The sequence below is a fragment of the Pyrgilauda ruficollis genome, unplaced genomic scaffold (genome assembly GCF_017590135.1).
Source record: "Pyrgilauda ruficollis isolate IOZ18807 unplaced genomic scaffold, ASM1759013v1 scaffold57, whole genome shotgun sequence".
Taxonomy (NCBI): Eukaryota; Metazoa; Chordata; class Aves; order Passeriformes; family Passeridae; genus Pyrgilauda; species Pyrgilauda ruficollis.
The window spans coordinates 301,767-329,187 of NW_024527377.1; the positions used below are offsets into that span (position 1 = coordinate 301,767).

Sequence of the window (27,421 nt, forward strand, 5' to 3'; positions counted from 1 at the left end):
AAGTTTTAGCTTCAGTTTCAGGGAGAAACCTGAGCTATGCTGAGGTCAGAAAGAATTGTTATCCAGACATATTCCTGCCCCCTCTGTTCCGACTCACTGCATTGTTTTATGGGAAATCCTATACGGCATGACATAAGTGCTCCTCAGTTAATTTTAATATTTCCTCTGCCTAGGTCTTGACCAAACCCTTGTAATATGAGAGACAAGGGGGCATCCAAAAATACTTGTGTGCACTTTCTGCAGACAAGCTCTCTGCAAAGAGATTTTTACTTTAAAGGAATGTAAGGGCTTCAAACACCCACAGGATGCTTGATTCTCCTGGTTTTAAAGCAGATCTCCATGTCATAGCTCTCCAGGTTCAGTTGTTCCTCTCACATATTCTCACTCCTCTCTCTGTCTGCAGTTGTGCAGTTTTTTTCCCCCTTTTTAAATACATTAATACAGCTGCTGTTGCCAATGGGCTCAGCATGGTCCAGCAGCAATGGACAATTGGATCCATCGGGTATGGGGGGAAGCTTCCAGCAGCTTCTCACAGATGCCACACCTGTAACCCCCACTTCCAAAATGTTGCCACACAAACCCAGCACACCTCTACAAACACGTTTTAAATTCTTTCTACTAAAAGAGAATAAAAAAAAATCTATTTCTCCCTAACAAAAGAGCAAGAAGTCTATAGTAAAAATAGGTTAAAAAAGAAGCACCAGAACTGAGTAAGGAATCCGGCTCTGACTCACATCATTGGGTCTAAAGACTAATGGTGTTTTTACAGTCTCTAAAATGTACTAATATCTTTAATGCCATCACAGACTCACAGCTTGCTTCTCTCATGGATAATGATGCAATCATTTCTAAATTCACCCAATAAATGTTAATGCACAAAGTGTATCGGGGCCGGCGGGAGGTGGGGCTGGAAGGGCCGGGGCGCTTCTAGAACGGGCGGCGGGAGCGGCGGCTGCAGGGTGAGCGGGGCTGGGCTGAGGGTACGGCCGGAACCCCTGCTGAGGGCTGGGGCACAGGTACGGATGGAGCCCGCGCTGAGGCGAGCAGAGCAGAGCAGAGCAGGGCAGGAATGAGGGCACCGGTACGGCCGGAGCCCGCGCTGAGGGTGGGGGCACGGGTACGGCCGGAGCCCGCGCTGAGGCGAGCAGGGCAGGGCTGAGCGCACAGGTACGGCCGGAGCCCGCGCTGAGGATGGGGGCACAGGTTCGGCCGGAGCCCGCTCTGAGGCGAGCAGGGCTGAGGGCACGGGTATGGCCGGAGCCCGCAGCGCTCTGTGCCCGCTGCCGCAGCCCCCCGGGACTCGCGGGGGTCCCTCTGCCCGGCGCGGTCCGAGCGCTTTGCAGGCGTTCAGTCCTGGCGCCCCGCGGTTGAATCCTCGTCCGCGATCCTCGCTCCCCTGCTGGGGTCGGCGGGTCCCCGCGGGCCGGGCTCTGGGCGAGATCGCAAAACATCATGCGTGTTAGAGGTGTCATCGCAAAAACGGTGGGAGGGCTTGTTGCCCTTCTGCGCGCTGTTTGGGTTTGATAGGACTGGCATTCCCGGTTAAATGACTGCCAGCTGACTTTGCCAGCTGCATTAACTGGCTGTGCGTGTTCCCTGCCTGCCACGGGCTCAGCGCAGAGCGAGCGATGGCTTAAGCTTCGGAGAGATGTTCAAACCCCACTTGTTCTGCTCACGTCTCATTTTGTTTTATTCTGAGCTTTGTTTACCAAAAAAAGAAAAAGCCTGTCCCTGCATAGCTGTGCAGCTGAGCTGGGGACAAGCCAGGAGAGCACAGGCAGCTGTGTGTGACCTGTGCGATGCAGCGACCGAATCCTCGGTGGAAAAGGCTGTGCAAAGGCAGGGGAGAGCAGCTGGTGAAAACTGAAGGCACTGCCGAAGTGTTACCACAGCTCAGCTGGGGCACAGCAGCTTGGCTCGTCATAAGATGGCAAAACATGCCTTTGACTAGACAGGAGTAATTTTTACTTCAGAAAGCAAAGAATGTCCTTGTAACCTGGAAGCAAGCAGGAGAGAGGATATGTAAATAAAAGCTATTTTTGGGACTGTCTGACTTTGTGATGTTTGGTGTTTCCAGCCAATAATCATCCGTCTTCTTCAGTAGTAAAGTAGTGTTCCCCAGAAGACATTTTTGTCAAAAAACCTCTTGCTCTTTAGTTTTATAGGTGCTCTGTGAGTGTGAAGTGGACCTGGAAGGCTGCTGTGGCCATCTTTACCAGGGTAATATTTCATTTTTCTGGCATTAAGGACTTGGAAATATTCCCACAGGTATGTTGTGAATATATATAGCAATCAATAACTGGCATTCACATTTCACAAGCAGAACATTATTCTGCATTGGTAACTTGGCACTGCTGTGACACTCACAGACAAGAATGTGGCCTCTTGTTAGTGCCATAGTTTCTTGGGATTCAATTTTTTAATGTGACTAATCATACTTTGGGAAGCAGTGCAGGAATTACACACTTCAAAGAGAGTAACAGCAGAGGGAGCAGGGTTTACCAGTTAGCATAAGAAATTTTTCACTGGAGGTTTAAGTCAGGAATCCAATCTGTTTATAATTTCCATGCTGTGTGCATTGGCCAACTTCCAAAGAAACAAGCTGTAAACATAGATATTTTTCCTATGACTAGTTCTGATTTTTGTGCATGGTTTTCTATATGTCAGAGATATGAGAACACAGAATGTGGAAAGGGGCATGTTCTAGGGTGATGTTAGAATAGAATCAGCCTCTGAGATAATGCCTGATTTTAATTAAATTGAATTGAAAGAAACAGTTCACTGACAGCAGACCTTTTAATATGAAAAGAACTCCTCTTATTTCTGAACAGGAGGGTACTTTTAATGCTTTATATGAGCAAATGATAAGTTATTTCAAGTTATGTGAAGTATGATGATATACTAAAGTTATGGCCTTTGCACAATAAAGTGCAGTCTAGATATGCTAAAAAAAATAAGCTGTAGTGGAAAAAACCCAGAGTCTTTTTGTTTTCACCAACACTGTGGGATTTGACTCCAGGCTGCTTTATAAAGGCAGAGCTTGCAGAGTAAGGCACAGCAAATCCACTTGAATCTTCGACTTGCATCAGTTTTGTTCTCTACTGGAGTGTGGAAGAAACGTTTTGCTCTGGCTTAAAAAAATTACTGGGGTTATTATGCCAGATGATTATGGCTTCTAAGGTGGTTATAATTTATTTTATGTTAAAGGAAATGCCAGCAGTTTTGCATGATTGTGCTGTGTCCTTGTTAATGCTTGCAAATAAACAGCTTTTCCTCATTTTCTCTTGGCTTGCCTTGAGAAGCACAAGGCAATCACGTTGCTGTTTTTGCTACGTAATTACAATTAGTTTTAAATGCATATTAAAATGCTTTGTAAAGAAGGGCGGTGATGTTGGCATAAGCTGCTTTGAGCAATAAAACCAATGTGCTCTGGAGGAAGGGGCTGGGTTGAGCACTGGTGCATCTGAGTTCATGTGGATAATGAATTTCAGCTCTGAATTATTTGTTTCAAAGTCTTCAGCCAATAGCGTAGGTTTTCTTTCCTTAATATTTAATAACTTAAAACGTTTTATAGCTCCTATCGTGTGCTGTGCAAATCTGCAAGACTTGAAATACTTTTACAAGTGGATGGTTTTATGGCTGCCTTTCTTGGTTGATATTGAGAGAGGCTCCTCCTTGGCATCATCTTGAAAATCTGTTTATAATTAAGCCTATCTTTTGGCTCTTATTAAGTCAGCAGCCTTGGAGGTTTTTTGTTTATATCATTTTCCACTTAGTTATCATTAACCTTATTTACAGCCATCAGTACTGATAGCAGCTTAATGCCTACTTGTGAAGCTCCATTGTTTGTGGAGGGGAAAGGGATGAAGCCATCTGCAGCACCAGTTCAGTACTCCTTGGTGTGTCTGCAAGCAAGAGGATAGGCTGGAAAACAGTGGCATTTGGAGGAGCCCCAAACAGACCTGTCTCATTCAATAGTCTAGCCTCAAATTGCTGTTTGAGGATGGACCAAACTTCAGAGCCTCAACTTTGTGTGCACCAAGAGCTCATCAGTGGCCTGAGGTGATCTTGAATTAGGGATTTGCTTGTTGGATTTCACCATGATACTTAAATGTAGATACATATGGAAGCAGCTGCTTTCAGAGTGATTTCCCAGGTGTCTTTAACAGCACAGACAAGCACAGAAGAGGAGGCAGGCTGTAACCCTTACTTGTGTCATCAGCTTGTATGTTGTATTCCTGTAGCTCACAAAAATGGTATTTAATCAGATGCTGACAGTATCTGGTTATGATACTTTGTCTCACAAGCTTTATTCCTCTGCAGCAAATTCTGGGTCTGTGAACTTGGAACTAAACCAGAGGGCCTTAATGACTTAGAAGAAACCATTGCTGTGTGCTCTGAAAAAATTTTGCCCGCCTAGTCTTTGGAAAAAGAGGTGACTTTGCTTGTAGCAGTTTGGAGCAGTTAGATTGCACCCCAGTTCCCCCCCTTCCCTAAAGAAGCCCCACAGCAGAGGCAGTGCTGTCACCTTTAACTGAGGAGTGGAAGGACACTAGTTTGGTTTTTTTTTCTGGAGTTCATGTGATCAAAAAGTGTTCACATATGAGTACAAGTAACACTCTGGTCTAATCTACCACAATAAAGGTTATGACTTGTATTCTTTATGTTGTACAGACTGGTTTTATGTTGGTTCCACTTAATTTAATTTTCCTGCATGAGGAGTCTGTGCAAATTTGGAGCTGGATAAAGGACTTGCTTTTTTTGTCCCTGTTTTTAGTTAGGCTGTCAGGCAAGTGGAGTTCTCTTCTACTGTGGTGAATAAAGGAGACCATAGCATATCAATTTGATCAGAAGTTGAGTCCTAAAGGCACTGCATGTAATAGGTATTTGTTTCCTCTTCTGACCTGAAAAAAGTCCTCCCTTTTGACTAGGAGCTGGCCTATGTTCCCTGTGACTGGATATGAAATTCAGAGCAAATGAGAAACTGAGAGCCATGGTAGATGTGCAAGCGACTTCCCTTTAATAGGTCAGGTTTTTATTTTTATATCTTGTTGATTATGAGGCTTTCAGAAAGCTTATTTAATAAAGAATTCAGTCTAACCTGTGGAGAAAAATTCCATCCTTGTGTATTTTGTCTAGAACTTTTTTCCTTCTGCCAGTGTTCTCTGAGCCTGACAGCACTCTTTCCACAGGAGTAATGATTCACTGAGGTCTTATACTGTAAAGAAATAAGAAAACCTGCAAAGCAAAAGCCAGAAATATAGGCAGTATTTGTTCTACAGAGGCTTGTTGTTTGGCATTTCTGTTTGAATAAACACACTGCTTTACAAACATTTGTCTTCATTATTGAGGCATGAGCTGCTCATGCCCCTTCTGCCCCTCTTGCCCTCCTTTCAGCTGGAGTGGGGTGGGCACACGTACGTGTTGCTGTGCACACACACTCCTGCCAGCCAAGACTGTGGTTATTCAGCCTCCTGTAACTCATTATTTGTGCTGGTTTTCCCAGTAACAGCTGTGAAAAAAAAGGTACAAACAATCTGCCAACCCTGCAGCCAGGTGTCCTGCTTGTTTGAGCAAGAGCTGCTTTCTCTTTTTACTGAGGTCTCTGTTTATTGACTCAAGTAAAAGTGAGTAGGATGGTAAAGCTGTTGCAGATCTGCTATAAAGACAAGCTGGTAGCTGTAGTACTTCTTGGCAGATTTCCTCAGCCATGAGAGAACATGGTGAGGAGGTGCAGGAGAGTGTAGAGTTGTTTTAACTGGAATATTCACTTGTAATTGTTCTCCCAGGCTTTATGTTGTGCATCCAAAAAAACCACTCCATTAAATGATGGCAGACTATTCAGATGGACAGATGAGGCTTAATATATCCAAATTAATGTACTTCCCAAGTGCACTTGACTTGCTGTGCTTTCTGCTACATCGCTTATTGTGGCTTGTAATGTTGGCAGACCTCTGCATGGCACTATTCACTCAGCTTTATTCATTTCTCAGATTACCCATGTACTAGTTCTTAACTAACTTAAACAAGCAGTTTGGGAATATGTGGTTTGCAGGAGGGTGAGAAACAGAAGAGGGAAAGGAGGAGACTTTTTATGATACTGTGAGACATTTTCCTGCTTACTCATGCTTCCAGACTGTTGTGGTAAATTATTGTGATTCCCTATGTAGTCTTGTAAAGCAATCAAAAGAATATTTTAAAAATAATCATCTTGCCATGTGATAACATACAACAGAGGACAGAGCTATTAGTAATATTTTTAGTGGTGGTGTCACTGAGGGTATATTTGGTCTTTGTTTCTGTGGCACTGGTGAGCCCAGCTGAGGGTGAGAGTTTTCAGTTGTGCTGTGGTCTTGAAAGAAAGAAATATCCATTTTTCATCTTTTGCCTTGTGGATATTTAATCTTTTGGAGGCAGATGCGTGGAGCCCAAGGGAACAAATTACAGAGTTATCTTTATTCCTTTCCTATTTGCTGCATTGCTTGAAATTTCAGGATACTCCATGTATTTTTCTTTCCTTTTTTCCTTCCTATCCCCTTTCTCAGGTTGATTTTGCCCCCAATAGTTGCATTTTTACTGTATTTGAAGTTACTGGGTTGCACGTGGTAATTTTGAGCCACCAGTTTGCCCAGTTACATTAAGTAGGAAAAAGTAATAACTGCTTCCTGAGCTGAGGTGGAGAGTTGTCACCTCCCTTCTGACACTGTGCAAGGGTGTGCCAAGAGCTCCATGTCTGAGCAGCAGTGCTCCTGCATGAGGCTGGCACTGGTGGCTGTTCCTGCTTGGTGGGCAGGCAGCTCTGGAGTGAGCTGTGGACTGATCCCAGTGCAGTGCTCCTCACAAACCCCCTGGAGAAGCTGAGGAGATGTTCTGCTCATCAGGTCTCCCAGGAGGCTCTTCTGTATGCCCCTTGCATCCCTTGCTTCACTTGATCTCATCTGCTCAGACTGGCTTTCCTCCCATACCCCTCAGGCTGTGCTTTTGGAAGTGGAACAATCTGCTTTCAACATCCCTCTCTGGGGCTGGGTTTCTAAACTGGCACAGCCTTTGAAATACAGAAGTTATAAGGGCTGTGCCCAGAGGCCAGTATGCTGAGATAATGCATCTTGAATAAGCAGAGCTGGAAATTTCACTTCTAACTTTTCCAACCATTGCTGACACTTCTAAACTACAAAATGTTCTATTTCTTTGTTTGGCTTTCTCATTATTTGTGTTTCTAGACAGCTTTAAATAACTGAATTTTATAGAATGCCATAAACCCATTTAGTTTAGACTTTTATTATTATTATTGGAATATAATTTGTAGATCTCATATTTTCCAGCTCTAGTTATGTTTGACATGGAAGGTGCTGAACTGCTCTTGCAAAAGAGCTTATTCTCACTGTCTCAGTGCACAATATGTATGTATAGTTTCCCTTTTCTCATGTGGGCTTTCCAGTGTCTTCCATTTAAATCCCAAAGAGTAGGCAAGATAGCGTTTGATATTGTTAAGTAACAGCTCCTCTGGTTGAAGAAAAGTTTTTTCAAGCTTTACTAATTAAAATTCAGAGAATCTAAATTTTCATGAGGTTAAAATGACTGGAGATAAAGATTAATGCTTTGGGCTTGTTTCTCACAAATAATTATTTTTATTCCTCCTTTTTCCTTTTAATTTTTTTACAGGTATCTGGAAGATGAAACCCTGGCTGCAGCTGATGTTCTTCCCATGTGTTTTCCTGATCTGGCACACAGAAGCAGAGTTCTTTACCTCCATAGGTGTGTAAAGAACCAGTGCATGATGTTGTGATGTGGTTATTGTGATTGCTAGAACTGTTGAAGTTATCATCTGAAGCATATGGTTTTCTTTGTGGGCCTGGGCCAACACTGTCTCTATTAGGAAAAGCTGCTCTTCTGCAGCATCAGTGCAGTTTGTTTGCAGTTGGTTGACTTGGAACACTGACCAACACGATTCAAATTTCTCTGGGGCCTCTGTCAGTTAAATAAGATGGGCTCTGCGTTCTAGTAGGATTTGTGCATCTGTTGTCATCTTGAACAGAGCACACCACCTTATGCTAGAAAGCTTAGTCTTGAATTTGAGTTATGAAAATAGTTTAAGTGGTAAATATGTGAAGATTTTTTTTCCTCAGCACTCAAAATCTCCTGTCTTATCAAAATGTTGAAGTTAGGTGTCAGAAGAAAAAATCAGTAACTCCCTTAAGTTGTGTGTTTTGCTAGGCCCGAGTAAATCCTAAGGAATTTGCGTTGTAATAAATCTGTAAAATAATTAGATTTTTATGACAATTTAGTTCCTGTGTTCTAATAGGATCCAACTGTGTATGATTGTGGTAGAGCCTCAAATAAGCACAAACTGAGTTTTCTGCTGTTAATTGGTCTAACATTTTCCTGTCGAGCAGTTTGGGGACTTCCCCTCCACGCGGGCATTAGAGGCTGATTAACTGCCACTGGCTGTTCTCCAGAATGTCCTTTGAGTCAGTGGAGTGGTTTCTGAATGGCAAAGCCCAGAGCTCCTGGTGGGTTGTTCTGCACCACTGTGTGGAACTGCTCAGCCAGAGTCCTCCTGCCAAGCTCCTCACGTGCCCTGTGGCTGACTGAACAACATTTAACTACATGTTTTATCTGCTTCTGATTTTCCTAAGTTAAGTAGCATCTTATACAAAGCTTCCACGAGGGATCACTTTCTCTTTACACTTACCTGTTTCTGAACCTTTGCTAACTGAAAATAGCACATCCTGCTGCCTTCTATCTGCTTAATCATGCCTCATTCATAATTACTTTGGAATGCTGGAGCTGTGGTTGCATTTATGAGTCTAATAATGTTCTTTCAGTTTGGGCTCTGAAAAGCCAAGTTTGTCATAGCAATTAGGACTAATATGTTAGCAATTTCCACTAATGCTAATCAGGAGTGTGTGTCTGTGAGTCTATGAACATTAGTCTGAAATTCCTCTCTGTGTAATGTTAGGCTGTTTCCATGGTTACCCATATTGTAAAGCTGTAACTTTAAATTATGTTGGTGATTACACTAGTAATTTGTTAGTATGACCTAATCTGTGTCCATATGTAGAACAGATGCTCTGGCAACCATTTGGATCTTTTGATGCTCTGTCTCCACAGCTGTATGAGTGTCAAACCTTTCTTTTAATTGTCTTGCTTGCACTTGTAATACTAAAAGTAATTCAGAGGCAGAGGAAGGGTCAGAGCAAAGCTACCTGAACTGTTGAAACTGGGACTTTAAAAGCCCCTTGAAGCATTTGAATGCCAGACCTCTGTGTCTAATAGCTTTTGTGGTTTACAGGCATTGAAGTGCACACCCTGAATTTGTCTGTTGTTTGTGTTGGTTTTAATAGCCCTGGAGCATTTAAGATTTGTCTTCTGTGCACTTGAGAATTGTTGCTGTTTTAGTACTGATGAATATTTGCTCCTACTCTTTTTAGGTCAAATGACAGACCTGATATATGCGGAGAAGGACTTGGTACAGTCTTTACAGGAATATATCCGAGCAGAAGAGAAAAAGCTCTCTCAGATTAAAAGGTAGGGGAGATTTGTGTAATGAAGGGTGACAAAATGGCTCATTTGTTCAATCACACTTTGTCACCACTCTCTGATGCTAAATCTTGTTGGTATTTCTTCAGTAGATAATCACAGGGACAGGATAGGTACTAACTTGGTTTAATTTATTCCCATTAACATACAAGTGTCCCTTCTTCAGATATCACTTAGGATTTGCTTCTTTAGAAATGGTGCTCAGGTGGGCTCTCCCTACTTTTCCCTGTCCTTGTACCATCACAGGACTCCTGTAGAGAGGACACATCAGAGTCATGTCAGGAGTCTTGTCATGAGGGCTGAATGCCTCTGTGTGCCAGTGTTCTGTGCTGCCTGTTGTGTCATGCCATCAGCCCTGCTTACAAGGGCCAAGTGTGCCAATGGCATTCACCAAATCTCTGGGTTCCTTTCTGTGTTGGCTTTGCCCTCAGGGACAGTTCTCCTGCCCTGCTCTCTTCAGGTGCCAGCCTGGCTGCAGCACATCTCTGATGTTGTCCCGATTGCTTGGATCACTTGAAAGGCTCTTGCTGACAGCTGACCCTTTGTGTTACGTAGGAATATTGTTAATTCTCCTCTAGCCAATAGCAATATATACTAGGATGTGGTTGGAGGAAAGGCTGCATGAGGTCCAGGTTCAGAAGAGCCAAGTGCCTCTAGAAGGTGTTGTGCTTTCCAAAGGACTTCTGAGCTCGAGGCTGTGTGTGTCAATCTGCCCTTCCTTTGGGAGTGTAGGATGAGAATAGGGCTATGGATTAGTGGAATGATAGGAATTCTGGTCACATATGCACAAAATGTTCTTTTTCTTGAAAAGTTGCCCTTCGGAGGCAAAGCAATATCCTCTTCTAGTATTGGTTAAGAGAATATCTATTCAATCTGTGAATAAACTGGTGGTTTTCAGGCTCATTACAACTGAGATGCATGCCTGCTGAAGTTAGCTTTTAAATACTAAGCAGGGAAATATTTTCCCTTTGAAAGAGACTTACTGTAATTTTAAAAACCCCACTTTATTCTTGTGAACTTGAAAGGTTGAAAGCCAGTTTTGATAGTAAAAGCAGCAATAATTTGATCTAGATGTGTCATTTGAATTACACATCTTGATTTAGGAAGGAAGATGTGCATAATGTCATAAATGCCTGAGAACAATTTATGAATGCACATCTTCCTTCTTAAATCATGTGCACACTTCTCATTCCAGCTGGGCTGAAAAAATGGATATACTGACCAGCAAATCAGCCTCTGACCCAGAAGGGTATCTGGCACACCCTGTAAATGCATACAAGCTTGTGAAGCGTTTGAATACTGACTGGCTGGAATTGGAAAACCTGGTTCTTCAGGATACAACAAATGGTAAGGAGTTACAGGGGATTGCTGTCAGGAGGCAGCCTTGTGTTCCTGGAAAACCACAAGCTTGGCTGTGGTTTAAATATTATTGCCAAGTTTGTTTAAAAAGCAGCTAAGGACTTGACTTGTGTGTACTGATTACCCAAGTGAGTGAAACTTGCAACTGAAACATGTCTTAGTCAAGACTCAGAAACTGTTTTATTTGGGGGGAAAAAGGGAGAATGGGACGTGCTTAAAGCTGTGCTGGTAACTGTTGAGTGTTATTGTTCTCTTGTATATGGACTGCTTCATTTGCTTTCCCAGTCTGTTGCTTCTCTTGATGATCACTGTTTTTTGACCATGTAGATTGAGAATAAGATTGAGAATCAAAATGAGTCCCATATTGAGCTGGCGGGGATACAAGTATCAGCACTGGAGTTGGCAGATGCTGTAGTCTGTCAAACTGGGATAATATATGGTTGCTATCTCTAAACCTATCCTTCTAAATCAAATGCTTCCAGTACTAATCCTTGGGTTTGCATCATTTTTTCAAGTGTCTGTCTGAATTTGCTTGCATACCTCTTTTAAGTGGAGGTTTATTTTTACTGGACTCTTGGAAAGTGAGGAAGAGGAGGTTGTGTTTTTCAGGCAGAACACCACATGGTTTCCCTTGCTACTCTGCATATTCTAAAGTTTAGGTACTTGACAGTTTTTTCCAGACAAGGCTTTTATTGCCTTTTGGAATAGTTACCCTAAATGGAAATAAAATACTTAAGTCTATAGAGTATGTCTGTCGCTAATTCTTTTTTTAAAGGCTTCTTTTTCCAGTTTGGCTTGCTGTATGATTGGAAATGGTTGGGCTGTTTTCCTTCAGTTGATGGCTCCCTCTTCTGCCCAACCAACCTGCTGTGTAACCCTGATATGTTTACCTAGTGCATTTAATTTTATTTCTGAGTACCACCTGGTTTACTTGTCAGGTTTAATTCTCTCACTGAGTAAGGCCCTGTGCTAGTGAGGGGATCCTGGAGCAGGATCTCTGTCCCTGGAACTGAGACTTGAAAAGCTCTTGTGGCTTTAGAGGTTGGAATACCGAGTTGGAGATCATTGACCAGTACTACAACCTGAAATCAGTTGTCTCTATGGGTATTGCAGGAGATTTGATGAAAATAATAAGTTTTGGTGTCAGAGACATTACAGGACAATGAAGATCATTAGATGCACATTGTGCATCAGTAATTTTGTGGCACAAGAAAATTGAGTGTAGATATTTATTATTTATTTTTTACTCATGAGCCATATTTCTTGAAAAGGGACAGAAAACAATGTGTTTATAACTTTTGAGCCTAATAAGAGGCTTTAAATCTGGGTTATTTAAAACTCAATTCTCAAACCAGAGTAGATGTTTCCTCTTCTGTGTCAATCTTGTACTGGTATTTATTCAAGCTCTGGAAGTAACATCTTTCCCTTTTCCCGCAAAGGCTTTATTGCAAATCTCACAATCCAGCGTCAGTTTTTTCCAACTGAGGAAGATGAGACCGGAGCGGCGAAGGCTCTGATGCGCCTGCAGGACACCTATAAACTGGATCCTGAAACCCTCTCTCGAGGGAACTTGCCAGGTAAGTGCACTGAAGTCTCCTTGGCTTTAACAGGAAGAAAGTGGTAACATCCTCAAACTCTCTCCAAAAGTCCTTTCTAAAATGAGGATTAACTGGTTTTGCCACAGATGTTGCAGAAAATTTTGAAGATATTGGGTGTTTGATTATTAGCTGAGTCCTGATGAATGTTTGTTGCTGCTGCTTATGAGACACCTACTCTACTACATAGATTATCAGCTACCAGCGTGGTGTTCACAAACTGAAAAGGCTTTGTTGGTGTGTGGGTAAATGAACTGACAAAATGTTTTTAGTCAGAAGTATTAATAGCCATTAATAATTAACTGAATTTTAAGTCTTACTTGTGCATCTTCTGAGCTGGAGCAACTGGACACCCAGTTTGTTTAAATCAACATCAGCTTGCTCACGCACAAATACAGATTTACAGTGAAGACAAACAAGCTGGCTGTGCACGTCGTCAGCATGTAGTCAGGCTTCTCTGATCATCTAACAGTGCTAATCTGTAGGTTACGTGAAATCTGTTGTGATGCTAGTCTGCTCTTCCTCTGTCTACAGCAGAAAACACAACAACTTACCACTGTAACTTCTGTTAACTTCTCTTTGTTTCCAAAGGAATGAATTAGAATAAAATTAAGGTAGTTTACTCTTTAATTCTGGTAGTGACCACTTTAGTACTGAACTTAAAATATTGTCAAAGCATTGTTTCTTAGAAATATTTTTGGATGATATAAGTGTGTATTTACAGATACTTCTCAATGTGTCCTGTGTATTTAAGGCAAAGGTGCTTGTGTGGATTGCTGAAAGCTGTCTTTTTGTTTTTAGGAACAAAATACAGATCCTTCCTGACAGTTGGTGACTGCTTTGGCATGGGGAAGACAGCCTACAATGACGGGGACTATTACCACACTGTGCTCTGGATGGAGCAGGCCTTAAAACAGCACGATGAGGGGGAGGATACAGCAGTCAGCAAAGTAGAGATCCTAGATTATCTCAGCTATGCTGTTTTCCAGTTTGGGGATTTGCACAGAGCCATGGAGCTCACCAGGCGGCTGATATCCCTCGGTAAGAGCAAAGACCATATTACTTTAGCTGGGAAGTGCTGCCAGCAGCAGAGCTGAGAGCAGTTGTGGCCATCCACATTGGTGAGCTGACTAGAAAAGATATTCTGACAGATGACTTAAAATAAATGTGGGTCCTGGAAACAAGTCTATTTATACATGAAGTATCTTTAAGAAGCTGTCTTATGGTCCATGCTGTTGTTACCCAAGGCCCCGGTGTGTCTGACTGCACTCACTGCCTGTGTGTTTTGCTGGAGTGCACTGAGATACTGTGTTTGGCAGTGATTAAAGCCTTGCTTGTCTCAATTGGAGATCAAGGCTACCACAGACGTAGGCAGTGCTGGACCTTCTGTCAAGTCCTACTGACTCTACATATACCTCTTTGTTCCTCAGTGCAGATACTCATGGATGCTGGAATACTTTGCTTGAGATCTTACAGTATTTATTTCTGAATATTCAGAACAAACTGAGTTTCTTAGAATCTCCTTTTATTTCTGAACTGTTTTTACTTTTCCCTTGTTTAGATATTAGCAGCATCCTGAGAGTAGGTGAAACCTTCCTATTGAAAAATACTTATTAATCTAATTTCCACAGAACTAGAATTCTGAAATTAAAATTTACAATATTATGAATATGCATTGAATCTAGCTCTAGGGGTTTAGCACTGATAACAGAGTGCAAATCCTTATCAGCAGCAAACAGTGGAACACAGTTGGCAGTCCCTTCTGAAAGCAGCAGCTTCCTCTGCTCTGGCCTCAACTTCCCTATCTGGCCACTATTACCCTGTGCTCTAATGAGTGGTGACTGGAGTGAGCTTTTGGGTTGGTTCCATGAGATAAACACAGTAAAGCTGGGAAGGCCAGAAGGGAAAGAAACTGTTGTAGGTAGTTGCATCCAGAAACATAGATGTACAAGGAATTGTTAGTTATCTGGGGTAAAGTTAGTCTATTGATGATGATTATTGATTCTTACCATCATCATTAATAAATCACTAGTATGTCCAAAGATGCTAGTGATCCATGCTCCCTCCCATATAACTCTGTTAGAGCTACAGATGGATGCTGTAGGTGGGCTCAGAGCTTCCCAACCTGAGAGGAGTCTTTGGGACTGAAGACTGTGCCTGGACTCCATCACAGTACTTGGCTGAAGTGTGCTTGTGCAGTGTGGGTGGGGAGCATGGTGAAAGGAGTGGTACAGCAAGTGGGCTACCTTCGTCTCTGGTGATCTGCTCATCTTGGGTAGAACTGGTCAGAAAAGAGAAAAGGAGGAATGTGAAGAACAAAAACTTGTGTTTTTTTTTTGGAATACAAGTTTTATGATGGGTTTTTCCAGAAAGGATTCCTTTATATCCTTAGTGCAGCTCTCGTTTGCAAAGACAGAAGCTTCCCAGTGTGGATTTTTGGTGCAGACTGAAGCCAGTGCTTTTGTTCACCTGATAATGCTTTAGGAAGGGAAGAATTGGTGCTGTCTTCATACATGGACTTGTTTGTACAAGCAGTTCCTGAGTTTGCAAAAATCTGTTTTTCTGCCAATGTAGATAGCACTCATGAGAGAGCAGGCAGTAATCTGCGATACTTTGAGAAGCTGCTGGAGAAGGAAAGAGAGGAGAAGGAAAAAGAAAATTCACTAAACAAGACTGTGACAACCACAGAAGCTGTGGTGCAAAGTGGAGCCTATGAGAGGCCTCTTGACTACCTGCCAGAGCGTGATATCTATGAGGCCCTTTGCCGAGGTGAAGGGGTGAAAATGGTAAGAGACAAGAATTTCCTGACTATGCTGCCTTTGCGTAAGGATGGTCAAGCTTGTGGGACATGTTGTTTTTCCTTCTGTGAAGCTCTTTTTTAAAGAAAAATTTAAGTTTGGTTCTGTCCAGGCTTATATCTTGGCTTCTCAATCTTTAGCTGTTACACACAAACAACTCTTAGCTGTACCTGTGAAAATGGTAAGAGACAAGAATTTCCTGACTATGCTGCCTTTGCGTAAGGATGGTCAAGCTTGCGGGACATGTTGTTTTTCCTTCTGTGAAGCTCTTTTTTAAAGAAAAGTTTAAGTTTGGTTCTGTCCAGGCTTGTATCTTATATCTTGGCTTCTCAATCTTTAGCTGTTACACACAAACAACTCTTAGCTGTACCTCTTAAGGGTTGTTGAAAATTGATTCTCCTCAGTCTGTCTACTCAGTTTTTTCAAAGTCTGCTGTACAGATACAAAAGGAGGCTTTTTCCCCTGAGAGCTGATTATGCTTTACCACACTCAAGGAATCGCATTTTTCCTTCCCTTTTGCATCTTAGACATGTTCTTCTGGAGTGACTATTTTCACCAAGTGATTTCCAGTACCTCTCACCAAACATGGCTTCAATTCTTAGTCCAGGGAAAAGAACCAATTTATTTCATCTGTATAGTCTTAATTATGAAAACCAGACTTTTTTTTTACAGCTCACTGCTTGTGTAGTTATTAATCTGTAACCTATTATGTTTTAATTCCCTTAAAGGTTAGTGTTTCAGATGCTGCTCAGTGGTATTTAGAGCAGGATACCTTGTTTTCAATTGCAGTGAATTGGAGAATCACTCTTGTTTACCTCTTGTATCTTCTGGTCACCTGACGGCTTTTACAATGTGTGTGGAATGAAGCTCATCTTCTTGTCTTACCTGTTTGAAGTTCAAGAAAAGTGTTTGAGCAAACAATGCTTTGTTTGGCATTTTGTTTCAGACACCTCGAAGACAAAAAAGGCTGTTTTGTAGGTACCATGATGGAAACAGAAACCCTCATCTGCTCATAGCTCCCTTTAAAGAAGAAGATGAATGGGACAGTCCTCATATTGTGCGATACTATGATGTCATGTCTGATGAAGAAATTGAGAAAATTAAACAACTGGCTAAGCCAAGGGTAAGTTTTCCTTTTTTCCATCTCACTAGTGACTGCTAATTCCATGCCTCAGTCTCTGTTAGCAAGGACTAAGCTATGGATTTGAAAGACTGGTTTCATACTACAGATGATATACTGCAGCTGTGAGCCTAAATGGAATGATTTTGAAACTGCCTGGTGATGTAGGACTGTAAAGCCCAGGCTCCCAAAGGTATTTATGCATTGTTGCACTTAATTATGCAAACTTCTCAGTAAATGGCTTAGAAAGATTTAAGAAATTAGAGACTAGACTTGAAAAGATAAATGGCTGAATTAAAATGATAGGAGTAGGTGTGCAATGTCTTGAGTCTGCCTTTTGAACTGGAGCCAAACTTAAATGAAATTTAAAAACCCCAAATCTCAAGAGAAGTGAAAAGAAAAAAATGTAAGTTGTGTTACAATAATACCTAGAGATTTAGGTTTGTTTTGGTTTTGTTTTTTGGTGTTTTTTTTTTTTTTTTTTTTGGGCACAGCTGGCATCCTTGAATCCACTGCTTCTGTTCTAAACCATAGATGTTTCTTGTTACTCATGATGAGTTCTGGTGACTGCACAAAATAAAAAAAGCAGCTACCTCATGCAAAGCTAGTAATTATCTGTTTTTTCTGGAGGTGGAATTTTCTGCCTGTCACCTTTCTGGCAAAAAATAGTATGACACTGTGATAGTAGTATACACCCCCTTAGTTTTTCTGTCAGGTCTGAGCAGAATGTAAAACTGAACAAATCTTTGCTTATGGAGGAGTGGTTCATTTTAGCACTCTTCAGGCTACCACTATAAAATATGGTACTAAAATTCCAGTGAAGACTTGCCCTTCTGTAAGTATTTCTAAATGTAAGCCTAAATAGTCAGAAACAATTGAGAAACTGATGTTTCCCAAGATCATTAATAATTTGGGATGTTTGTGATGCTGGCCTTCTATGACTACCAGCCAGCTAGGGAAGTGTTGGCTGAACACTCCTGTCTCAGTGAGGAATCTCACCTCCTTAAATGGAGAATTTTTCCTATTACATCATAGTAGAAAACTTCAAGAGCTTCAGATAAAATGGAAGTATTCACATAGAGCATATCACTTAATCTATTTTATCAAATAAAGCACTGTCTAAAGACAGCTGGGTATTTTTCTTTTTTTATTCAAAGTTTTATGGAAAGTCTTAATGCTTGGTCTCTGAATTTTGCATATATTACTAATGTTAGAGGAATTTTTCATGTAATCTGTGTAGTGTAGAACTGCAGTCAGTCCCTAGAAGAGTAGGTAAATATTATAGCCTTAAGATTCAGATGAAAATTGTCAATTTTAAAAAAGCAGCCATTTTCTTATGAGTTGTCTTTTCTAAACCTATGTATAGTTCAGCTGCAGGAATAACTTTAACTTCTGCAATATTACTGAAAGACTAGAAAATGCAAGTCCTGTGGTGAGATGGTCTTTAATAAATGCAGCTTAATTTTAGCCTGGAAATTTTATTAGGAATCATGGAAGCTTTCAGACAGAACTGTGAAGTGTTATTTTATTTTAGGCTCAGAAAGGTGACCACTTTGTTTATTCTAAAATGCATTTGCAAGAAAATTTTACTTTTGAGTCCAAGTACTTAAATATTATCTGCAGTTTACACTTGCCAATACTTTCTGTAGAGAAGGAACATCTGTATGTGATTGGGAGTAGCTGCACTTGAGTTGCTTTTTGAGTTGCAAAATGCAATCACTATTATTCCACTTCCAAAAAGTAGATCGAGCTTTCAGGCAATTCATCAGAACTGGCTGGGGAGGGTCAAGAAAATTCTTAGCTTTGTTGATGTGGATGGCATTGAGGCAGGTTCTGTCATCATAGTCTGAGAAACATATTCCCAGAATTCTTAATGTTACCTGCAAGCTAGGAATGTCTGAACAGGCAAGAATATGACATGAAGTGGGGAGGCATGAATATCTGAGCTCATGCTACGGGATTTCAGCAGTGCAGAATTTCAGAAGGAAATAACAATGGAGAGCTTGCTAAACTACACAGACTCTGAAACAGTCAGTGAAGCTTCTGGCCAATGAAGGGTGTTAGGATTTTTGAAAGAAAATGCCTCTTACAAGGCTGATTTCTCCACCCTGAGAGAGGAAGCTTCACATTTATCAGTTGCTTATATCAACTGAGATGTAGATTGTGTGTCTTAAATGAAGAAACCTGCCTATCAGAGCAGATGGGAAATAATATCAAAGCAGTCAGGCTTATTTGAGTTCTGATTTATTTAGATGATATGCTAGGTGTAGAAATCAAGCAAGCATATACAAGCTTGAAAATGGCAGCAGAATGAAAAGGCTGGAAAGCAAAATATATATCCCCAAAGCTATGCTTCACTGTACCAGTGAAGAACAACATTCAGTCAGCCTGGCTCTTCTGTTATAATTTATACAGGCGAAATCTGGAACAAAATAACAGTGAGTCAGAATTACAGCAACAGCTGTGCCAAGAACTCTTGTATAGGGACAAGACAGCTGACATGGAGTGTAAAACTGGCTGGAGACTTACTGGAGGAAAAATGAAGGAAATAATGACTGCATTCTCTGAAGAAGATGCAAATAAAAAGGCCTTCTATGACCTATAATTAAGTGAAAGAAAAGAGGTATGATTTAGAGTGTGTGTGGTTGGCAGGAGTTAAATTTAAATGTGGTCTGAGTTTACAGTCAAAGAAAAGAGTGTCCCAGTTCTTGTTCTCAGCTGCAAGAATGAAACCAAAGTGAGCTGGTGTATTGTTAGCAGTCATCTGTCACTCTGACACCGCAGCAAACTATCAGTTTTGCCAAGTTCCATTTTTTTTCCCTACAGATCTGGTCATATGGCCTAAATGTGATGATACTCAATGTTTAAAATGTCTAGGTGTGCTGTGTTTTTGCAGAGTTGCCTTCATCAGAACTAGATGTTCCAGGCATCTTTCAGCTGGAAAACTTGAGCATGGAAATGTTGAGAGTTGTCTTTGGGAGTTTTCTGCAGCTGGGGATTTTCTTGTCCCATAGTTTGTAACTTGTTCTGTAAAAGTTTTTACTTGTTACTTTACATGTGAGAATGAGGTTGGGTTTTCAGTCCACATCCAATGATTTTCTCTTTGCCAGGAACTTGAACTTCATATGTTGTTAACTTTTGTTGTTATTCCCTCTTGCTAATATTGACTCCAGCTGTTCGAAAAAAGCAAGCAACTCATGGATTTAATCAATATCATGGCTTGTGCAGTCCATCAGAATCTTTTTCCAGGATCAAATGCAGGTGATGGATTGTACTTGTGTTTCTGCATGTGTGGTTTTAGCATGAAATCAGATCATATTCTAGGTTGCAGCTCTTTCATCCAGTGGGCTGCTGAAGTTGGACAAATCAGGTGTTGCTTTTGGTAAGATGTGAGAAATTTTCTATCCTGTAGCTGATGTGTTTCTTCCCCCTTGGGATTTTTTTTGGCACAGCTGGCACGAGCCACAGTACGTGATCCCAAAACCGGTGTCCTTACAGTGGCTAGCTACAGAGTATCCAAGAGGTAAGCAGAGGGAAGGCTGAGCTTAAAGGTTTTTGTGTTTAACAGCTGCTGTTTGCTACCTATGTCTGAAAACCTGAACTGCTTTGCATGTAACCAAAGCTTTCCCAACAAATGCATGGGAAATGGCTCTTTTAGCCATTTGACAAAGGGCAGAAGAATCCTTCTGACATGGGAAGTGTGATGTGGTGATTGGCATTGTAAAATAATGTGTTGCTATCCTTCCCTTAGCTCGTGGTTGGAGGAAGATGATGATCCTGTTGTGGCTAAGGTGAATCAGCGAATGCAGCAGATCACAGGGTTAACAGTGAAAACAGCTGAGCTCTTGCAGGTTGGTGCACTGGCTTCATCCTGGTGGAATTAGCTGCTGGTTAGGTGCAGACAGATGTTTTCCCTGTGTATGCCAGGCAGAGAAGGGTGGAGATACCAAAGCAGTATAAGATAAATACATGCAGGAATCTGATATTTTCCAGTTTGTTCTGAGGGAAATGCCTGCTGCTTATTTTTCAAGTCTGCAAAAGCTTATTCTCTGTCCTAGTTCAATGTTTCTAAGACCCAAGTATTTTTTGCTATAGTCTCATATGAATTCTGATCTTTGGATGGCTGTTGGGAAGAAGAGTGCCAGTAGTACAGCACTGCCAGAATAGCTGTATGTTAGTCTGTTCACTGTTTCTCTTCCTCCCTGCTCCTTGAATTCCTGTTTCAGAGCTTGATAGAAATACTCTTGATTACAGGCTATCCATAGAAACCAGGTAATTGTGTAGTGGTCTGGGAGACACATTAAGTACAGCCTCAGAGTAACTAAAGTATGTTATGTGACTGTAAAGTAAGTGAAGAGGTGCTTTTAAGGTAATTTTCTGTGAAACTGAAGAGGCATTAGTGTGTAGCAGATCATACATGAGTGGCCCATAGTCCAGTTCTGTCCCCTAGGCTGAACTCACAGGGAGTTGCACACTTTAATTTGCCTTTCCTTCAGAGGAAGGAAGCAAGAATGTGGTGAAACTATTGCTGCTGAATGTTAAGCAGGCTGTTGTAGTGATAAGTACAAATCCTCAAACTACAAAAGGGAAAAAGCACTCAAGTTGTTTCTCATCTGTGTACCTCAGTTCCGGCAATCTAAAAATAAATCAAGTGTACTGTAGATAATCATCTTGCCACAAAGTGCTGTTTCTCAGAGCATGCTTTGAGTTTCTGAGAGCAAGTGCTATTCTGCAGCAGTCACTTGCAGTTCAATACATATTTATGTGCTTCCTTCTTCCGTGCTGTAGGTTGCCAACTATGGAATGGGAGGGCAGTACGAGCCACACTTTGATTTTTCTAGGGTAAGATCACACTTGCAATTATTTCTTAGTGGGGTGGGGAGGAGGGAACAGTTTGGTCTGAGAGAACTTTTGAAAGTGTTTTCTGTTAGAGCATTTAATATGTAGCCCTGTTGCATGGATGGATTATGAATTCTGAAAAGCCTTTGCACTGCCTTCTCTGATGCTGAAAGTTCAAGAGGATTATGAACAAATCTCCCTGCTTGGGACCTTGATTCCTTACACAGTACAGAGACACTAAGAGAGTCATGCAGCACTTGAATGTGCTCTTTGCATTGTTTTATTTGTAAACTGAGGTCTGCAAGCCCTGGGTTATGAGTCTGCCTTGTTCCATTAGGCTTCTGAGTTCAGTGATGTTGTCCAAACCCTGCTTTGCTGGGTGCTTTAAAGCATTTTGCAGGAGCTGACTGCAGTGGTCTCCTTCCACCTTCCTCCTGAAAAGTAAACATTATGGAAATCCTCGTGGGTTGTACAGCCCTTCTGGCAGACCCCTGAGAGTGGCTGCAGCACTGGGGTCTGAAAAGAGTTCCCTGGCTTGGTTTTGAGGCCAGTGCTCCAGCACAGGTTGCATGTACAGGTGATAGTGCTGGGTCTTCATGAGGCACTAGAGGGCTCTGCCTGGCAAAGAACAGCTCTGGTTTGCTGTGGGAGAAAAGAAGAGCAGATTCTTTACAATGATCCTCAGCAAGTTCATGGATGTGCTAAGCATAATGAAGAGCTGTGGTGACTGGTAACTTCAAATATAAAATCCATTTGATGCCTTGGTTTCTGTGGTATTTCAGTGGGATCTGGCATAATTCAGATTGTCCCAGTGGTTTTACCTGGTAGGAGGGATTGCTGCAGCCAGAGTATACAACCCAATAATTGAGAGCAGAATTGAAGCCTCCCAACTTAGCACTGTTTAAAAAATAAAAAAAATCTGAGTTTTAACACTATGGAAGCTTGTATTCATTAGTTTTGGCCCATTCTGAGAATTTTCCTCTTAACTTCAAGTCTGCTTAGTTTCCTGAGTTGGGCGAGTGTTCTTAAATTCTCTTCAAAGCCTTTGAACTCAAGGACCTCAGGCATCAAATTGGCCGCTCTGGACTTTACTTTTGGATTAGGAGCTGGAGTAGAGCTCTGCTTGGAACATAACCTTGGCTGCATTTGTCAGCTGAGGCAAGGCACTTGCAGAGGTTGCCACAGTTCCAGTCTGGTCCTGCAGGCTCTCTGTGCATCACAGACTTTGTGTTAAAATGAAGGTGCTGCTATGTCTCTGCAGCTTCTGATCAGCCTTGAAGCTTTTTATTCCCTTGCAGTTCTCAAACAGAGTTGCACATTACAACTTGGAGATTTTATTGGTTGTTCAAGTTAGATTTTTGCTGTTGAAGTTCAGAAATTCGTGGTTAGATTTGGGTTTCACAGCAGTGGCAGTAACCAGGGAATTCTCTGTATCTCGTTCTTATGTTGGCTTTTTTGGATTGGATTTACATATGCAAGTCTTGAGGTTTTTTATGAACACATTTCAGGAAAGACAACTTGTTTATTAAAATATGCTTCAAGCAGATTGAACTACAGCATCTTAGACACGGTCACTGTGGATTTCCCTGCTGTTTGTCTTTTTCAATACTGATTTATTGTTTTCTTTAAATGTTGAACATTACTGCTTTTGTGTGTAAAAATGCGGCTTGATGTCTCCTGGCTGGAATGACTTCCTGACTATTACCAATGTAAATAAATTTCTAATTTCATTTTTTTCAAGGAAAGACACTGGTATTCTGTATTTTCTTTCTGCTTCTACACTGGCACCAGTGTGATCTCAACTTCAACAAATGAAACTCAGTGTTTTTTACACACTAAAGACAATTTGATCTTTTTGATGTGGTCTTTAGTCCTAGACAGGCAACCACCTGAAACTACTCTATAGTTTTGTCTGCTGTCAAAACATGCATTTGCTCTTCTCATGACAGTATTTGAGTTGTTACATTTACAAGACTCTGTTGTCTAAAGCCTACTGAAGATTAATTTTTTTGTATTCATGTCAGTTGTTGACTTTGGATCAGTGCCCAGAACAATAATGGCCTGTTGCTGACCTTACTTGGATAACATCTGTGCCACAGGCCCTGAAAGCATTGCTTCTATTCTCCCTCCAGAATTGTTCAGTGCAGCTTCTCCTTGTCGCATCCAAGTGCCCTGTGCACGCAGCTGTTCACCCTGGCTGCAACTTGTGATGGCTTTAACATTGCCCTGTATCACTTGTCCCCTTTCTATTCCAACTCTAAATTGGGCTTGAGGATCTCTGCAGAGCTGCACGTAGGTAGCTCTGGTGAGAGCCTGTTTGGAACCCGGGTTAAAGTTGTTGTCTGTTGCAGCGACCCTTTGACAGCACACTCAAATCGGAAGGAAATAGGCTAGCGACGTTTCTTAACTATGTAAGTACCTCTGTCTGTCTGCTGTCTGGGAGCTCGAAATGTGCAGTTATTCTCATTTAATTTTATAGAAAGATGAGCCAGATGCTTTCAAGCGGTTAGGGACTGGAAATCGTGTGGCCACTTTTTTAAACTATGTAAGTATGATGATCCTTTATGCATTGAGTGTAACTTTAGCAGCATCTTTTTACAGCTTGTGCAGTTGGTTATTTGTAGAGATTTCCTGGCATCTGGCACTAGGGATTTCATTATTCCTGCAAGCATCAGGTGCTGTCCCATCTGAATTGATAGAATTTTGGTGGTATTTAACGTCAGAGTAGAAAATTTTTAATATAGGAGCCCTCTTCTCCTTTCGGTCACTCTGCTGTGGAATCTTTTACTTAAGTGGATTCCGTGGGGGAAAGGAGACTTTGGCTAATTTCTCAGAGGGAAATACGTGGGGTACTCATGTGGTATGCTTTTGGAGAACTTGACTAGCAGTCACTTAATGTGAGGCAGTCATATTTTTCCACCACTGCTTGACAGCACGTGATGTTGTGGTCTGTGATCCTGTTCCTCAGCTGTGTGGCAAAGCCAGAGTTGCTCAGTTGCTCAGCACAGCTGCTGCTTCAACAAAGGCAGGCAGAGCTGATAAACTTGGTGCAGCTAGGTTACAAGTGCAGATTTGAAAGATTCATTAGCTGCATGCATTGCACAGCCCACAGACCATGTACACTGGAATCTTAAACAGCTGCCATGGGAATAATGGCTTTGTTTTCACAGTAGTCTTCTGACACTATTTTATCTATCAGCCTGTACCTTTAGGATCATCTCATCTTCTGTAATTAAGATTTTAGTGATACAGTTTAAATATCACAGAAATTTAAAATTGTTTGCTGACATCATATTTTGAGAGTGAAATGCAGCTCAAAACAAAACCAGAAACACTTTCAAGTTGATATGGCAGAGAGGGATATAATCTTCAAAACAAGAATTGGAGTAAGATGGGTAGCTGTGAAATATTCTGCTGCAAAGATATTTTAGTTCTAAATTGAGCCAATCTTCATTTTGTTTGCTTCTCAGAATTATGGATGAGCTTTGATTTAGAAGGAACAATACACATCTTCTCTGCCAGTTGTACATGGTCAAAGGCACTTTGCCCTTGTTTGTCTAATGTAGAACTCATAACACATCATACATGTACCACCAGCCTTACTAAAAAGAGTAGTTGTGTGGCTAAGACGTGTATTAACTTGCAAGGCTGCATGCACACGCTTTCTAGTTGGAAGGGGCAAAAACCTGTGCACCTGTGGTATCTGATGCCCTTTTACTGTACCAAGCAGGAGGACACCAGAGTGGTAATAACATCTGCTTTAAACAGAAATCCAAGTTACAAGGGATTGTGGGGACTTGGGGAGTGTGTTAATAGTAGTTCTTAAATTTGGTGGGAATTGATCTGACTAATTTGTTTCTTTTAATTAGAATCTGAGCCAAAGCTTACTGAATTGTTCTATTTTTAATGGGAACATGTCTAGAAACTTCGGGGTTTGAGTCAAGTCTAGAATTTACAATAAATCCATTGTTACTGATGAATACAATAGGGTTAAATTTATTCCATTGTAGAGGGCAAAGCATAAAGATACATGGTTTTGTTTAGTCACATAGCTGTAGCTGTTGGAGCTTGAGCTGCCTGAAGCACTTGAAATTGCTTAAGACTGTTGGTGAACAGCACAGAAACAGCGCAGAAAGAGAAGCTTTCTAATAGTTTGTGTAGTTTTTGAAGTGGTTGACCAAGATGCATAAACTAAGTTATGAAAATGAGTTCCAAAGGCATGGTTTCAATTTACAAGGAAATATGTGGTTTAACAGACACTTGTTTTCCTAATTGGATCATAAAGTAGAATGAAATTCTTGAAACCAGCTTACTCTGAAGTCCTCTTCTCTTGTTCTAGAGTATTAGCTTATTAACATTGCAGGTACACAACCTCTATTTGAAACAGAGGGTACATAATCTAGGAAATACATATCTAGATATACATAATATGGACAAAAGCCTTCAGCTGAAATAAAATGTTTCAACAGCAGGTACTGCTTCCTCTGCAGTTTGTGCTGGTTGAAATGTACCCTCCTCATCAGTGCTGCTGGTAAAGGTGCAAGTGGAAATATCAGGCCTTGGGATATATTAGTTTGTGGGATTGTATAAAAAAACCTTGTAAATGTACAGTTTGTGGACTTTGTTTTCTCAGATGAGTGATGTAGAAGCTGGAGGAGCTACAGTTTTCCCAGATTTTGGGGCAGCAATATGGCCCAAGAAGGTAAAGTCTGTTTATGTGTTTGGGTTTATTCCTTCTCTCTCCACTTGCTGTCTCTCCCTCAGCACAGTCCATGTCAGTCAGCTGATGTGACAAGTGCAGTTCATTGCAGCTGTAGTGATCTGCAGAACAAAGGGCATCTCCCTTTGTTGGCATTGTGTGAAGTGAACAGTTTCTCTGTACAGCTGTTCTTAACAAAGCAAACTTGTGTTCAGTAGAGTTTCTCTGTACTCTGAACGTGGCTGTACAGGACTAAGAGCTTTTCATGTGCCGTTGATGGTGACCTGTTGAAGTGCTTCCAGCTGCCTGCAGCTGAATCCATGGCATCCTCCTCCCCTTACTTTAACCTGGTTATGTTGACTAGGTTCTGACTAATCCAGATCTGGTCTCACTTTTCAGGGAACAGCAGTGTTTTGGTACAATCTCTTCAGAAGTGGTGAGGGGGATTACAGAACAAGACATGCAGCTTGTCCAGTACTAGTAGGATGTAAATGGGGTAAGTAATACTTCTTTGGAAATAAATCTTGAAGGAAGGGTCATGAATGTAAAGCTGGGGATACACCGACTTCTTACAAAACCTTTAATAACCTGGATACCCCTTCAGTTACTGGAGTTATTTGGCCATAATGAAATTTCCTGCCATTGATCTCAAGAAGTATTAAGCAGCTGCATTGTACAGCTATAGTTTTTCTGGTGAGTTTTTGTGTCAATGGCAGCACCAAGTGTAAGACTGTCACTGGGTTTGTGTAATTTATCAGCATCAGAATGACATGAATTGTCACTTGGCTAGAATCAGGTCTATTCCTACAAAGATCTGCCCATAGTTTGAGCTGCAATGGATGAGAGCTTCCTTTAAGGTAAATGGGAGTGTCTGGACATTAGGAATTTCTGCTTCCTGCTGAAAGCTTATCAAGCTTCCTATCATCTATTCCCATACCTATATCCCCTAGCCTCCAAGGTATGCCCCTGGAGTGCCAGAGCATGCTGACTGTCAGTGATACAAGCCCCAGATACACTGCTCTGTTAGTGCTGGCTCCAGAATTGTGCATTGGGGAAGATCCTTTCTTCCCCAGCCTTCTGCATCTCTCTATGTGTTTCCCCTTGGGTGAGTAGAGAAGTATAAGCATGGATCCCCAAACTGAAAGATTTTACCTAAAGTATCCATCTAGGTTGTGATGATACCCATGCTGGGTACATGGTGATAACTAATTCCAGTTCCCTGTTTCTACAGTTTCAAACAAATGGTTTCATGAAAGAGGAAATGAATTCTTAAGACCTTGTGGGAGAACAGAGGTTGACTGAACTCCAGCCTGCTGCAGACCTTTGTTTCTGTCTCCTTTTCTACTGTTGTTTGTTCCAGTTCATTTCTAAGAAATGATCCATCTTTTTCTCCAAGAGTCCTGGCACTTTACTACAATAGAACAATAAAATATGTAACACCTGTGAAAGAAAGTAAATGGCATTGTACACA

The 27,421-nt window shown here is 41.4% G+C and overlaps 1 protein-coding gene across 3 annotated transcripts; it reads left to right on the forward strand.

Annotated features, from left to right (window-relative positions):
• The first annotated feature begins 927 nt into the window (after window positions 1-927).
• P4HA2 (prolyl 4-hydroxylase subunit alpha 2) lies at window positions 928-27,421 on the forward strand. 3 transcript variants are annotated; one of them, XM_041482088.1, is made up of 16 exons: window positions 928-959; window positions 2,158-2,268; window positions 7,663-7,755; window positions 9,432-9,528; window positions 10,736-10,887; window positions 12,339-12,476; window positions 13,296-13,535; window positions 15,069-15,280; window positions 16,239-16,415; window positions 19,865-19,935; window positions 20,164-20,263; window positions 21,201-21,254; window positions 23,731-23,796; window positions 25,885-25,953; window positions 26,350-26,446; window positions 27,182-27,421. In XM_041482088.1, the coding sequence occupies exons 3-16, from the start codon at window positions 7,674-7,676 to the stop codon at window positions 27,250-27,252; spliced, it is 1,626 nt and encodes a 541-aa protein (XP_041338022.1). In that variant the 5' UTR covers window positions 928-959; window positions 2,158-2,268; window positions 7,663-7,673; the 3' UTR covers window positions 27,253-27,421. The 3 variants fall into 3 exon arrangements, with proteins under 3 accessions (XP_041338022.1, XP_041338023.1, XP_041338021.1); XM_041482089.1 differs by lacking the exon at window positions 23,731-23,796 and adding an exon at window positions 23,603-23,662 and having other exon boundaries at window positions 958-1,016; XM_041482087.1 differs by having other exon boundaries at window positions 958-1,016.